Raw genomic sequence first — 13,914 nt, forward strand, 5'->3', positions numbered from 1 at the left:
GCTAATAAAAAAGAATATAATTATCTATGCATAGCTTTTATATTAATTATATAATACTAATTATAAATGTAAAATAAATAAATATTTAAATACTTAATAATTAAGATATATAAAAAAGATTTTATCATTAAATAAATAATTAATTTGACTCATATTAAATAATTTTAATCATGAAATAAATATATTAAATAGTTAAAGTTAATTTTTATATCATTACTAATTTTAATAAATATATTATTAGTTATCTAGCTTTCTAAATAATTTAAATAGTGTACATCATTAAGTAATAGGTATAAAGATAAGTTTAAGATTGTCTTACTAGTCATTTTTTCTTTGCGGATACGGACGGATACGGATGTGATCGGATATTCTTCGAATACGAATATGGAATCGGATAGAGAAAAGTTCTTAAAATCGAATTCGGATGCATCCATATGACATCCATATTAAATTCGAATACGGATACGGATATCTATATTTACGTTTTAAGCAGATATGAATACAGATAATTCGGATGTTCAGGAATCCGGATCCATCCTTACAAAGAGCAAAGATGACAATGATGCTTGAGGCGCATGCAATAGTTTGCTGGGTTGGCCTTTGGTATCACCACATTTTCCTGGGGACATAAATGCATACTAGGTAGGTTGGCGCGCTATGCGCGCCAGTAGCAAAAGGTTTTATTTAAAATAATAATAAAAATATATTATTGTGTGTTATAATTAAAGTAATATCGTGTTGATGTATTTTAACAATGTGTTGATGTATTGAATGAAGTCTGAAAGTTAAAGTAGGTATAGTAGTTTAAAGTCTGAGAGCACGCTAAATATATGGATATATATATTTTTGAGTATTCTTTGTTTTATGTTCGTAGGTACGGTAGGTGGATTGATTTACATTTATTATTGATTTTGGTAGGGTAAAAGAAAAAATTAGTAATTTATAGTAGGTATAGTTCATGGATTGTCATACAATTATATTTTGCGAGTTTACGAAGTGGAATTAAAATCCATTAAGTAGCAGGGGCTAGCACATGTAAATGTAGTGTATGAAATATGTTTATTATTTTCGTGTAAATAAATAATTAAACATATTTTGTGGATGGATTCTAATTGAATATTATGTGGTTACCACCTGAATAGCACACAGGACGCACGTGGGTTCTGCATAAATAGTACATGTAGGAATTCATTTTTTGTATGTTAACAGATATAGTTGATGGATTAGTTTGCACTAATTATTAATTTTGGTAGAAAAAAAGATAAGATTAGGAATGAATGGATGATTCAATTATATTTTGTGAGTTAACCAAGTGAAAACAAAATCCAATAAATAATAGAGGTGAATGTAGTATACAATTTTTTTATTTTTGTGTATAAAAAATAACTAAACATTTAAACACGGGGGGCCCACATGTTTTTATTTTTATTATTTCTATATTATGAATTATTTTTTATTATGAACAGTACCCCGGGTCCACATGAACAGTGACTTATTATTATTTTTATTATGAACAGTACCCCCCGGCCCACATGAACAGTACACACGGCCCCACGTGTGGCCGCGACTCACGGCAGCGCGCCGATTCTTGGCGCGTTAGTATAGTTACTCAATTATAAAATGGTCTTGATACTTATATTACAACAGATAATTACTGCCTTCTTCACTCCAAGCAAATTGTAGCCAGTTGCTGGCTGATCGAAGGTTGCATGCATACTACACATGCACACAAAGCAAGAGTTTACACACGTTCTGTTTAGGATAAGGGTTAAGATTCTCCACCTACAGATGCCATTGGAATCCTTGCTAGTACGTACATAGCTCTTTTTGTCGCGAAGAAAGCAGAACATACAGCTGTTAATTGCTGCAGTACTACTGAGCTCACAGAGCAAATCGATCAACAGTATAATGACTCGAAGTTACAGAGATAATTCAACACTACAAAATGTCATATCCCAAATGGTTTGAACTGCGGCGGTGATAGGTATGATGGCATCACCGCCGAATCATATTACCAACTAGTGGTAATGCGATCACCACCGTAATATATGTTTCTCCCTCCCTCACATCTCTCGTCAATTTCATTTCTCCCCCACCTAGCACTCCTCCCCTTCCCTCCACTCCACCACTCCTTGCCCCCTCCGCTCCGCCTTTCCCCTTCCCTCCCCACCACCCATCCACTCTTCACAAATCTCTCCACCGTACCCCTCTGCCCCTTGCGGGATTAGGACCCCATGCTGTGGCGGCAGCAGGAGGGCCTCTACTTCCTCTCTGGTGGAAGCGCCGGAGGGCCAACGCAGCATAGCTCGCCGGCGAGTGTGGTGCGGCGCGGGAGAGCGCGCGCTCGAGTGAGTTTACAGTGCGGCGCGGCACGCAGACAAGTGCGATGGCAGGCACGCGGTGTGGCATGCGAGCGGGCGCACGCCGCGGTGCGTTGGGCTAGGAGTGCAAATTGGTGACCACTAGGTGCACCTCAAACCATTTTAGTTCAAAAAATATCCGTACTACTTTTTTAAAGTAATATTCAAATTAAAAAAGGCAGAATAAATATTTGAATAAAAAGATTGTAAATGCAACAAAGGGTCACCAATTTACACCCACACGCATTTTTTTGTTTTATATAGAAAGGGCATCACCGCCGGTTCTAGATTCAACGGTGATAGTATGACCCATCACCATCTATTTAAATCCAACGAGAACCTAAACCAGTGGTGATGGGCCTTCCGAACCGGCCGTTTGTCTGCAGTAGTGATTGCAGTGCCTGCAATACATTTGACCTCATGAATAGTCGCACAGTGTTTTCCTAACTCATTAGCACCAGAGCCGCTCAATAGGACCGATTAAAACGACTTAATGACCGTTGTTGTGCAGGGGTATACAAGCATCTTTCTATTCTACAATAATGACCGTTGTACTTGCAGGGAGTAATAATAGCCTAATCGGACAAGATGTATTTTCTCATCATTGTACCTACAGTTAGATCTGGATGGATAATGGAGATTAGACATGGCACGCATAGTGATTTAATTGGTGGCCAGTAGGGATAGCCATTATGCCAAGCTTGTCGGACACATCTGAATGCATGATGCGTCAGGAATGCTATGTTTGTGCGTCGTTTCCTTTCTTTGTCTGTTCTTATTCGTCTGCCGTACTTGCCTGGGAATCAATCCGTACGCGGCGTCTGTGTTGGTCTACCCATGTTTGCCACTCGCATGCTCATCAGTCACCACATGAACATGCAAATATATATAGTTGGATACTGATCCGGTACAAACTAGAAACCATAGATGTATTTTTTAGCGACCGCGTCTGAGCGCGTTTTTATCCCTGCAAAACTAAAGAGTTTGGCAGCTATTACACAGGAATTAATTCGCGACCTAGAGTAAGAACCGCTCCGGGGCCAACAACGCTATTCTCCAACCAGGGGAACAAATGAAGAAGGTGTGTTAGACCAGCATAGTACCACAACTTTGCCTCGTCCAAGATTAAATCCGCCGCTTCGGTAGGTGTCAGCTTCACCTTTTGGAAGACGCATTGGTTCTATTCCTTCCAGATCGACCAGGCTACAAGCACTATCAGCGAGTCAAAAGCTTTTCTCTCTTCCTTTCTGATTTGTCTTCGGTGCCGCGAGCCAGCAATCAAAGAAATCTTGAAATGTGCCCGTTGGAAGAAATCTTTCAAGATTAAGATTTCTTTGATAAATTAAGATTCCTTAATTTGATTGCTTTGATTCATGTTATCAAGTTGCTGGTTCATGTTGTAGAAAGGAGATTGGATCAACCACACTTTGTATTGATCCCATGAATGGGTATATATACTTGTACATCACATTCACGATTACAGGCGACGCGGTGCGCGGCCGTTGCGGTAGCGGAACGCGGCACGTGCATGCCAAGCGCGCAGGGCGCGGCGAGCGAGCGCGGGACGTGCACGGTGAGCGCGTCGTGCGCGTGGAGTGTGGCGAGCGTGATGCGCGTCCGCTGAGCGAGTCTAACGGAGCCGAGCACGTAGAGACTAGCCACCATTCCAACACCCCCCCCCGGCAGTCGCAGCGGTGGTCTCGCCGACGCAGAGACTGGAACGAAAGTCTTCGAACAGGGCGGTTGGAAGCCCTTTGGTGAAGATGTCCGCAAACTGGCGCCCGCTTGGAATCTGCAACACCCGGAGCTCGCCGAGTGCAACCTTCTCGCTAACGAAATGGATGTCCAGCTCGATGTGTTTAGTACGCCGATGATGGACCGGGTTGCGGGACATGTACACGCTCGAGACGTTGTCGCAGTAGGCGATCATTGCCTTGGGTACGTTGCAGCAGAGTTCGCCGAGAAGCTGTCGAAGCCAGGTACACTCCACCACGGCATTGGCCACGCCGCGGTACTCCACTTCAGCACTCGATCGGGAGACAACTGTCTGCCTCTTGGCAGACCAGGGCACCAAGGAGTCGCCGAGGAAGATACAGAATCCGGACGTCGAGCGGCGGGTGTCCGGGCAACCGGCCCAGTCGGCGTCTGTGTATGCCGTCAGAGTTGGTGAAGCGGCGGCATGGAGATGAAGCCCGAGCTGCGTTGTGCCCTTGACGTATGAGAGTGAGGTACTGCAAGCCACCGGCGATGCTACGGTACCAGGTTGCGTCGCTGATCAGTTCGCCGTCATCGTTGAAGGCGACGTGGCGCGACGTGTAGACGCGGCCGGAGGCAAGATCATAGAAGTGGTATCTGCGGTGGTCGGATGGGTAGCCCAAGAAGACTCACGCGATGGACCTGGCGCTGAGGAAAAAATTGTAATATTAGGACTGCAAACACTGACCACTCGTGAATTTGCCACTCCCAGTGAATGACACGGTGGGACCATCTGTGCCTATGAAATGTGGGGCCAATGGCAAAACTGTAAAGGCCAATGTTTGCGGCACGCCGAGGAGCAGCTAGTGGGGCGTAACGGACCCGGTGGCGCGGCAGCCGGTTCAACAGGTATGTCGCCGTGTTCAGGGCTTCAGCCCAAAACGGCAGTGGAGCTGCACTATAGATTAGTAACGTTCGAACACTATCATTCAGAGTTCGTAAGATGCATTCGGCCTTGCCATTTTGCTGTGATGTATACGGGCAGGAGAGGCGAAAGACAGTGCCTATGCTGGCGAGCAGGGCGCGCATGGCATGGGAGTCGAACTCCTTGTTATCTGTCTGGAGAGCACAAGAACAGGGAGGCCGAATTGTGTTTGAACGTAGGCAAGAAAGGAGCGCAACACAGGAAGAACTTCACACTTTTGCCATAAAGGAATGGTCCAAACATAATGCGTGAAATCATCTAGCAAAACAAGATAGTATTTGTATCCAGAATGACTAGAGATAGGAGAGGTCCATACATCCGAATGTAAAATTTGGAAAGGGAAATAATTGTGAGGTTCATAAGAAGAAAAGGGAAGCCGTGTACTCTTGCCAAGATGACGGGAGTCACAAGAGTGTGCGGCAGACTTATTACACTTAAACTGGAAAGCACAAAGGACCTGCTGAAGAACATGTGATCCGGGGTGTCCAAGGCGACAGTGCCAGAGATCCACCGAAGCAGGTGCCGTGGCGAGGGCCGAGGAGGGACTGATGTGGTGCAAGCCAGAGTGGGTAGAGGTCGCCGGCGCTGCTACATCGGCCTTCACTGCCTACGTTCAAGGATCCTTGATGGAGAAACCAGCAGGGTCAAATTCAACGGACACATTGTTATCATGAGTGAATTGTTTGACAGAGATGAGATTTTTAACAAGAGAGGGGGTAACAAGAACATTGTTGAGGTAAAGAGGGCGAGATGATGTCGGTATGGCAAGACTACCGGTATGGGTGACCGGGAGCTGAGCGCCATTGCCGACAGTGATGAAGGTGGAGAAAGGAAGGGAACGGGGTTGAACAAGGTTACCAGCATTGGAGGTCATGTGGGCACTCGCGCCGGTGTCGAGGAACCACTCGCAGGCGCTCGGCGGGGTGGTGGCGATGCCAGCGGAGCCGAGAGAAGTGTAGAGCGCCTTGATGTCCCAAGGTTGGGCGCCGGCGTCCTGGGTCGCCGAGGGCAGAGGTGGCGCCGTGAACTGGTACGAGGGCGTCGCGGGCTGGTGTTGCGCCACCATGGCCTGCCGCTGGGAAAATGGAGGTCGGGGACCCAGAACTCCAGCAGCCGGACCACGGAAAGGCATCGGCCATGCTTGCACGAGACCCAGCTGCCCAGGGTGTCGCCGGGGACGTGGGGCGCGGCTGTTGGTGCTGCTGTGCGCCGGCGTGGCCGCCGCCACTGGAGGGCTTCTTGTTCTTGGGCTTGGACTTGTTCTTGGGGCGAGGTGCAGAGCCCGAACCACCGCCATGGCCATCGTGGGCAGCGAGCAGTGCCTAGCCGGCCTCCAGTTTGTCCTCGTGAGCCATCTGCAGTTCTTCAAGCGCGAGGAAAGAGCGCGCACTCTGGAAGGTGTGCGGCAGACGCTTGGAGGTGATGACAGGCTTGACGTGGCGGTACTTTGGATTGAGCCGGTGCAGGAGGTTCAGCACTTGGCTGGATTTGGAGATGGGCTGGCCGATGTCGCGGATTTTGTCGGCGGTACGCTTGAGGGAGGTGCAGTACTCATCGATCGTGGAGTCGCCCTGGATGGTGGAGCGGAGTTCGGCCTCAAGGTAGACGGCGCGGTGCAGCTCGTTGTCGAGGAAGAGGCCCTCGACATCGGACCACAGGGCGAATGCGGAGATCCGGCGCGGTAGACGATGTCGAAGACGCTCTTGTTCACGGTGGTGTAGATCCAGTTGACGAGCGTCTGGTCGATCTGCCGCCACTCAGCGGTGCACTCGGCGATGGGAGGCATGGAGCACACGAAGTCGTCGAGGCCGAACTTGCCAAGGACGGACTGGAACAGACAGCACCATTGGCCGTAGTTGCCGGACGGGAGGTCGAGGAGAACCAGGACGTGTTGGCGGATGTTGATCCGCTGCACAACGCTAGCCGGAGCAGGTTGAGGGGCGATGACGGAGGAGTCATCGTCAGAGGAGGAGGAGCCGGAGGAGAGCGCGTCGAACGCCATGGCTAGGAGGGCGTCGCGGCGAGCGAGGTGGAGGGAAGATGCGGAAGTGGTAGATTAGGAATTTAGGATCTAGAGGTAACTGATACCATGTAGAAAGGAGATTGGATCAACCACACTTTATATTAATCCCATGAATGGGTATATATACTTGTACAACACATTCACGATTACAGGCGCCGCGGTGCGCGGCCGTTGCGGTAGCGGAACGCGGCGCGTGCATGCCAGGCGCACAGGGCGCGGCGAGCGAGCGTGGGACGTGCTCGGTGAGCGCGTCGTGTGCGTGGAGCGTGGCGAGCGTGATGCGCGTCCGCTGAGCGAGTCTAGCGGAGCCGAGTACGTAGAGACTAGCCACCATTCCAGCACATGTAAATGATCAAAACAACCAAAAATCCTCTCAGAAACAAAAACAAAAAAAGAATTCCAGTAGAACCTGCTGGGAAATGTATCCCTAGTCCCGACAGAGCTTTCGTGCCCTGGTTGCCCACTGCATGTCTTCATTGCTTTGCATGTTCAGTACCATCAAGGATTCCTTGTGAGTTTTCACACAGAAAGTGACCCTTTCATTTCTTCCTATCCTAAAAGAAATAACGTGTGAAAGCTTTTGTAATATTTCATTAATTTTCATGAAAAAGACCTCGCAATTATTGAGATTCCTTTGTTGCTTACTCCACATGACTGGGCAGCTTACACCTAGACAAAAACATCATCTCTGCATAATTATTAGAAGGCATTGCTTCTAGGACCATCATTATATCATTTCTACATTACATAAGTGATCATTATAATATTTTAGCTCATATATAGTCCATTCCTTTTTATTGTTATTACTTTTTTTTGTTTTGCTGGCTCACTACTACAGATCGGGCCATTTGTCCCGGTTTTGGAACCGGGATTCGGCTGCCGGGACAAAAGCTCTGGACATGCTAAAATTTTTTTGCGCCCTGCGGGATTCGAACCCAAGACCTATTGCCTAGCGCATGGCTTCCTTGTCAACTCATCTAAGTAGTACATGTGACTCAGTAAAGAATAACTTTTTTTTGAACTATCACGTGGAGGGGACTTTTGTCCGGGTTGGTGCCACCAACCGGGACAAAAGAGTCACCCTTTAATCTGGGTTGGTGTTACCAACCGGGACAAAAGGGTTGGGCCTTTTATCCCGGGTGGAGCCACCAACCGGGACAAAAGGGGGTCCTTTTGTCCCGGTTGGTACCTCCAACCGGGACAAAAGAGTCATCCTTTAGTCTGGGTTGGTGTTAATAACCGGGACAAAAGGGTTGGGCCTTTTTATCCCGGGTGGAGCCACCAACCGGGACAAAAGGGAGTCCTTTTGTCCCGGTTGGTGCCTCCAACTGGGACAAAAGACCTATGTCCCCCCGCTGGCCCGGCTAGCCGTTGGACCCGGGACAAAAACCACCTTTTGTGGACATCAAGCGGTTTTAAATACCCATCACTCCTCTCCCCTTCATCACCTCATCTCTCTTCTTTCTCTCTCCTCCTACCCACCTATAGGAAGCTCTCCCGGTGCTCACCACCTCAGGTGAGGTGAGGTGATCCCTCCCTCCCCCTCCTTCCCCCACCCTCCCCTCCCCACTCCTCATCGCCATGCTCCCGAGAAGGCAGAGCATCTTCCACCTCGGGGAGGAGGGTGGCGCCGCCGTCCACCACCACCGCGTCGGCGTCGTCGGCGCGGCCATGGCCGGAGCCAACGGCCGGCGCGCGCGCGAGCGCGAGCGCCTCGTCGTAGGGCTCCAGATCCTGGTGCAGCAGCACCACCACAGCCATGGTCGGCACGCGCACGCGGCGGCTAGCATCGTATTGAAGCAGATGGTGAGGCCACGCGCCGCCGCCGCCTCGCGCCACGCCGGCGTGCCGTGCCGCTTCCTCAAGGCCTGCTCCCTCTGCCGGCGGGACCTCAGCCCTAGCAAGGACGTCTACATGTATAGGTATACATACAAACTGATCAGCAACGAACCTGCTCGATCAGATGCATGCGACGTGTCATGATTGGCAGGCGTCGCTTGATCACGCATCTACCTGTTCGTGCAGGGGAGACCAGGGCTTCTGCAGCGAGGAGTGCCGGTCGGAGCAGATCCTGGTGGACGAGGCGCGCGAGCGACAGGCGGCGGTGGCGGGGAGCAAGGAGCGTCAGCGGCGAGGCCAGGCTCACCACCACAGCCCCCACCGCACGCCCAACCGGGGCCGGCCGCCGCCGAGGAAGCCACTTGCCGTCGTGGCCTAAAGAGACGACACCAAGGCAACAAAGACGATAGCGGAAGGCATCATGATGCAGGATCAGTACTAGTACTAATTAGTTAATTACAATAATCTCTGCTCTTCTTGTCACCGGTCGGATCGAGGGGGATGAGTGCTAGACAAGCTACTACATATAATTATCAATCAAGGAGCATGCGTGTGTGTTCATGGCGAAGTGGGTTCAACAAAAGGAAGCAAAACTTAAGAGAGATCGATTGGGTGTTTAAAAAAAAAACAAATCTGTTTTTTGCATGTTGCAACCTTGAAGGGTGTAATTTGCTCCTGTACTCTACGGCATCCAATTGATTGGAGAGTGTAGCGAAAATGGCCTCTCATGCCATATTTCAATATATTGTTTTGGCGATTGATGACACACACAACACTTGGACTAATATGATTGTTAAGATGATCATTCTCAGGCTTTTAGGTTCAAGTGATGACAAAGAGAATATAGAGAAAGTTAGGCCCGAAGGGCCGCCCCTACAGGGGTTCCGCTACCCGGTTAGCGGACGGGGGTTGAGGGGGAGCCGCCCCTCGCGTGTCTCAGGACAGCGCCTTGAAAGCTCTTCGGTCGGTAGCACCGGAAGAATCGACGCATGAGCATCGGTGCATCCGATGGTTGTCGGAAGAACCGACGCCATGGTATTTTGGTGCACAAGGGAATCGAAGCCAAGTCAGCTTATAGGCACCGAATGAACCGATGGTTCAAAAAGAGGCATCGGTGCATTGGGCGTACTGTGTTCCAGAGACGATGCAAGTCGCGCAAAAGCCAAGTCTTTAGCGCCGGTTGAACCGGTGAAGCATCGGTGCATACCATCGGTGTAATGACGTCAGCTGCCAGGAGTTCAACGGCTACTTCGGGTTATGAGTGACCGGATGAACCGACGCTACCCCAGCCAGATGCATCGGTTCATCCGATGATACGCAGATTTTTTGCTGACCATTGGAGCAACGGCTACAAGACTTGGTGGCCTATATATACGCCTCACCCCGGCCATTTGAAGTTTGCTGGAGTTGCTGAACATCCCACACACACTCAAGAGCATCTCCAAGTCATACAAGAGCATTAAGATCATATCCTTAGCCCTTAGCACACTTTGAGAGTGTTGTGTAAAAGATTAGCTCTTAGTGAGTGAGATTGCAAGGCTTCGAGCCTTTGTGCTGTGGTTCATTAGCGAACCAAAATAAGAGCTTGGTGCGCCGGCACCTTGGAGCGTGAAGCTCGCCGGCAACGTCATCGATCCTCCGACTTGGTGTGGAGCGGCGACGACATCTTTGTGCGGGGGACGTGGAGACCTCCATCCTTTGTGGAGAAGCTCCTTAGTGGAACCCGGGGCCAAGGTGACTGTTATCGTGTTCACGGAAGAGACTTGGTGGTCGAGTAGCAATACTCTTAATGAGTGCTACAACAACGTGGATGTAGGTGTGCCTTTGTGGCTAACCAAACCACGGGATAAACACCCGCGTCAAGAGTTTGCTATCTCCTATCCAGCTCATTAAGCTTCCGCATTTCATACTAGCAATTTATGTGCCTTTACTTTCATAGAATAGTTTCTTGATAGGAAAGGCTATAGATTACTAAACTCTTTTGGGATAGGGGTTTCACACTAGAACAACCTAGTTGCACATCTAGATAGCATGTTTTAGTTTAAGTTTTGTGCAAACTAGTTGGAGCCATATGTCAAGTTTTTTATTAGTACCTAATTCACCCCCCTCTTAGATTAGAGCACCCGATCACTTTCAGAGAGATTAAGTGAAAAACAGGTCAAAAAGAGAGATCATGTTTACTCTCTCTCTCTCTCATCTTGTTAAGCTTTAGCTAGCTGCCTAGTGGCTCCTGCAGTGTAAGAGATCTCTAGCAGATTACATATTTCTCCTATTCTATATATTTTCTCTCTCCATCATCAATAATATTTTTTATATTTTTCGTAGCTAGTGCTATAGCAGATCACTCAAAAAGATTGGGTGGAGGGAGGAATCCCCTTGCATTTGAGCAAGAGGGAGGTGTGTTTTGGCGATCAACAAAAATTTTGGTATTGGCTATGGAATTGGTAGTCTACTACTGGAGCACCTTCCATTACCAAAGGATGTGTTTTAGTATTGGGAAGAGGGATGAGTAATCTGATGAAGATGTGAGCATGATGTGCTTCTATTTGCTCGGTGGTAAAGTGTGTGACCATGCTATACATGTGTGATTATGTCTTCATTCGTTATAGTTTAAATGTATGCGCGAGTGTGTTTAGTTCACCTTTGTACTAGAAACAAAAGGCTAAGGTAGTTAGGTTTCAGTCGTGTCCAACGTGTGACCGGCAGGAAAAGCCAGGAACTGATTCCCTTGATTATCACTTGGTAAGTGCTAGTTAAAGAGGATGCCGAGCTCGACAGATACCTATAGCCAAGCTAAAGGAATTGTTGGAACTGCCCGGATGGAACAATGCCATGCCATCTGCCACTTGTGCCGACGAATAAGCAGCCTAGGCTCAGACGCGTGTGGAATCTCTCCCGCACGTACGTGTCCACTAACCAAAGAAGATTCGGAGGTCGAATCTCTACTGCTGCCGGTGACGATTTTGACTAGCACGCCGAGTGGAGTGGAGTGGACTCTCTCTCTCTCTCTCTTCCCGTTTGGTGCTGCTTTTTCGTTGACATCTGAATTCAGGCCCGGTCCGGCCCAGATGCAGCATAGACCATGAATAAATGGGCCTAACGCTACATGGACCAGTAATTAATCCTGGAATTTTTAAATTTTTAAAATTATTTTTTTCCGATTTATCAAAAATATATGCCGAATTTTTTTTTGCAAAAATGTCATCCTGCCGCCAGTTCATCCGGCGGAAGGTAGGTACCGCTAGATGAACCGGCGGTATGGTTACTGTAGCGACTTCCACCACTGTAGCGACTTACCGCCAAATCAACCGGCGATACGGTAGCTCATCGGAAATCGCCGATCTAAACAACTTTGTAATTATAACAAGTCTAGCGTTGTTTAGATGAAAAATTCCCGGTGCATTTTCGATGAGCAGCACGACTTGTTTAGATCTGATTTTTTAGATCTAAATATTGTGTCGATTATTTAAACACCAGAATGATTCTAAATGAAAAAAGTTTGAATTACAAAGGTGTAGATCTCGTCGAGGTCTATAATTTTCGTATAAATTTTATCTCCATCCGAATCCATATGAATTTGTTATATTTTTTTGGAAAGCGTGCTACAGTAATTTGCTATAGTACCTCCGGTTGATTTGACGGTAAGTCGCTGCAGTACCATACCGCCGGTTCATCCGGCGGTACCTACCTTCCGCCGGATGAACTGGCGATTTTTGCAAAAAAAATCGGCATATATTTTTGATAAATCGGGGAAAAAATAAATTAAAAAATTAAAAAATTCTTAATCCTGGGAAAGTTCATGGGCTGGAACTGGGCCAACGCTGCATGTGTTTTCCATATCAAACAAACCTACTCGCTCGTCTATAAAAGCACCACACCACGCCGCCTCGGCGCCGCCCCCACGAAACCTGCGCGGCACCCAGCGATCGCGAAGCCGGCGGCCACATCCGCCGCCCAAAACCCTAGCGCTCGCGCGTCGCGTTGCAGTAAAGCTTACTTGAACAGCGATGGCAGCGCCGTCGCGTGCTCTTTTCTCGTCCCGGCTCGCCGGCGTTTGCTGGGCGAAGGTGGCAAGCTGCGGCCGCCGGACGTACAGCGCGGCGGCGGCGATGGCGCGGAAGGATCCCGTCGAAGCGGCCGGCAAGGCGAGGATGCCGGGAGCCGGGGCCAAGCCCAGGGAAGAGGGCTTCTGGATGAGGGGACCCCAAGACGGGCTGCTGGATGCCGGAGAACCGCCTCCACGACGTCGACGCCGCCGACCTCCGAGCGCGGCTGCTCTTCGCCAAGAAAGATTAGTTAGTTGGCGAGACCTTTTTGCGGGGATCCGAGAATTCAGCAGATGAGTTTTTTTTTTGGCATGCATGCATGCCGATGCGCGCACGTGCTGGCATAGTTGTCGCCGAAATTCAGTTTGTTCGTTGATTTCAGTTTCTTTTTTTAGACTAGTTTGATTTCAGTTTCACTACCCATTAAGATATTGAACGCCGTTCTGTGATTCATTACGCACCGGTGCGAGCAGAGACGAAGCCATATCATGGCGAGTCACTCTGGCATAGGCAAACCATTTATCCCGTGTCCAGGTGGCAGGCAACACAAAAGTCCATCTGTAACATATAACAGTTTATCTAACAGAGTGTGCGTTATTTAGATAAATAAAGAAAACGTTATTGATATAAAAAGATTACATCTAGATGATAGAATCGGTCAAGACCATTGCCGACCACGCATATTTACGATTCGCACCACTTGTAATTACATTGTTGATGAAAAAACAATACCTTCAAGAAGAAAATGAAACGCACGCCACTGTGTTGCCATGATGTACTTCTACTAGGCCAACAGCGCGCTTCGCCGCGCCCCGTCTCTCCATCCCACGCGCTCCGCCGATGTAAACCAGAAAGGAAAAAAAAAGAAAAAATCTCTCTCCCTCGGCTCTCTCCGGCGGAGGGCTGCGGCCGGCCGGCCGTCAGCGCAGCCCTCTTCCCTCACAGCGTGGCGATGGCGGCGGCCAT

At 48.7% G+C, this 13,914-nt stretch overlaps 3 protein-coding genes across 3 annotated transcripts; 1 reads left to right on the forward strand and 2 right to left on the reverse strand.

Annotated features, from left to right (window-relative positions):
* Positions 1 to 5,255: 5,255 nt before the first annotated feature.
* LOC120677498 lies at positions 5,256 to 6,381 on the reverse strand. Its single transcript, XM_039958646.1, has 2 exons — positions 5,899 to 6,381; positions 5,256 to 5,662 (listed from the first exon to the last, which is right to left on the reverse strand). Exons 1-2 carry the CDS (start codon positions 6,341 to 6,343, stop codon positions 5,475 to 5,477), a joined length of 633 nt encoding a protein of 210 aa, XP_039814580.1. The 5' UTR covers positions 6,344 to 6,381; the 3' UTR covers positions 5,256 to 5,474.
* Positions 6,363 to 7,042, reverse strand: LOC120678170. Its single transcript, XM_039959324.1, has 2 exons — positions 6,728 to 7,042; positions 6,363 to 6,680 (listed from the first exon to the last, which is right to left on the reverse strand). Exons 1-2 carry the CDS (start codon positions 7,040 to 7,042, stop codon positions 6,363 to 6,365), a joined length of 633 nt encoding a protein of 210 aa, XP_039815258.1.
* A 1,468-nt stretch (positions 7,043 to 8,510) lies between these two features.
* On the forward strand, positions 8,511 to 9,668 carry LOC120679238 (FCS-Like Zinc finger 2-like). The gene is made up of 2 exons (XM_039960781.1): positions 8,511 to 8,985; positions 9,089 to 9,668. Exons 1-2 carry the CDS (start codon positions 8,645 to 8,647, stop codon positions 9,279 to 9,281), a joined length of 534 nt encoding a protein of 177 aa, XP_039816715.1. The 5' UTR covers positions 8,511 to 8,644; the 3' UTR covers positions 9,282 to 9,668.
* The last annotated feature ends 4,246 nt before the right edge of the window (positions 9,669 to 13,914 follow it).

The sequence above is a fragment of the Panicum virgatum genome, chromosome 6N, assembly GCF_016808335.1.
Source record: "Panicum virgatum strain AP13 chromosome 6N, P.virgatum_v5, whole genome shotgun sequence".
Classification (NCBI taxonomy): Eukaryota; Viridiplantae; Streptophyta; class Magnoliopsida; order Poales; family Poaceae; genus Panicum; species Panicum virgatum.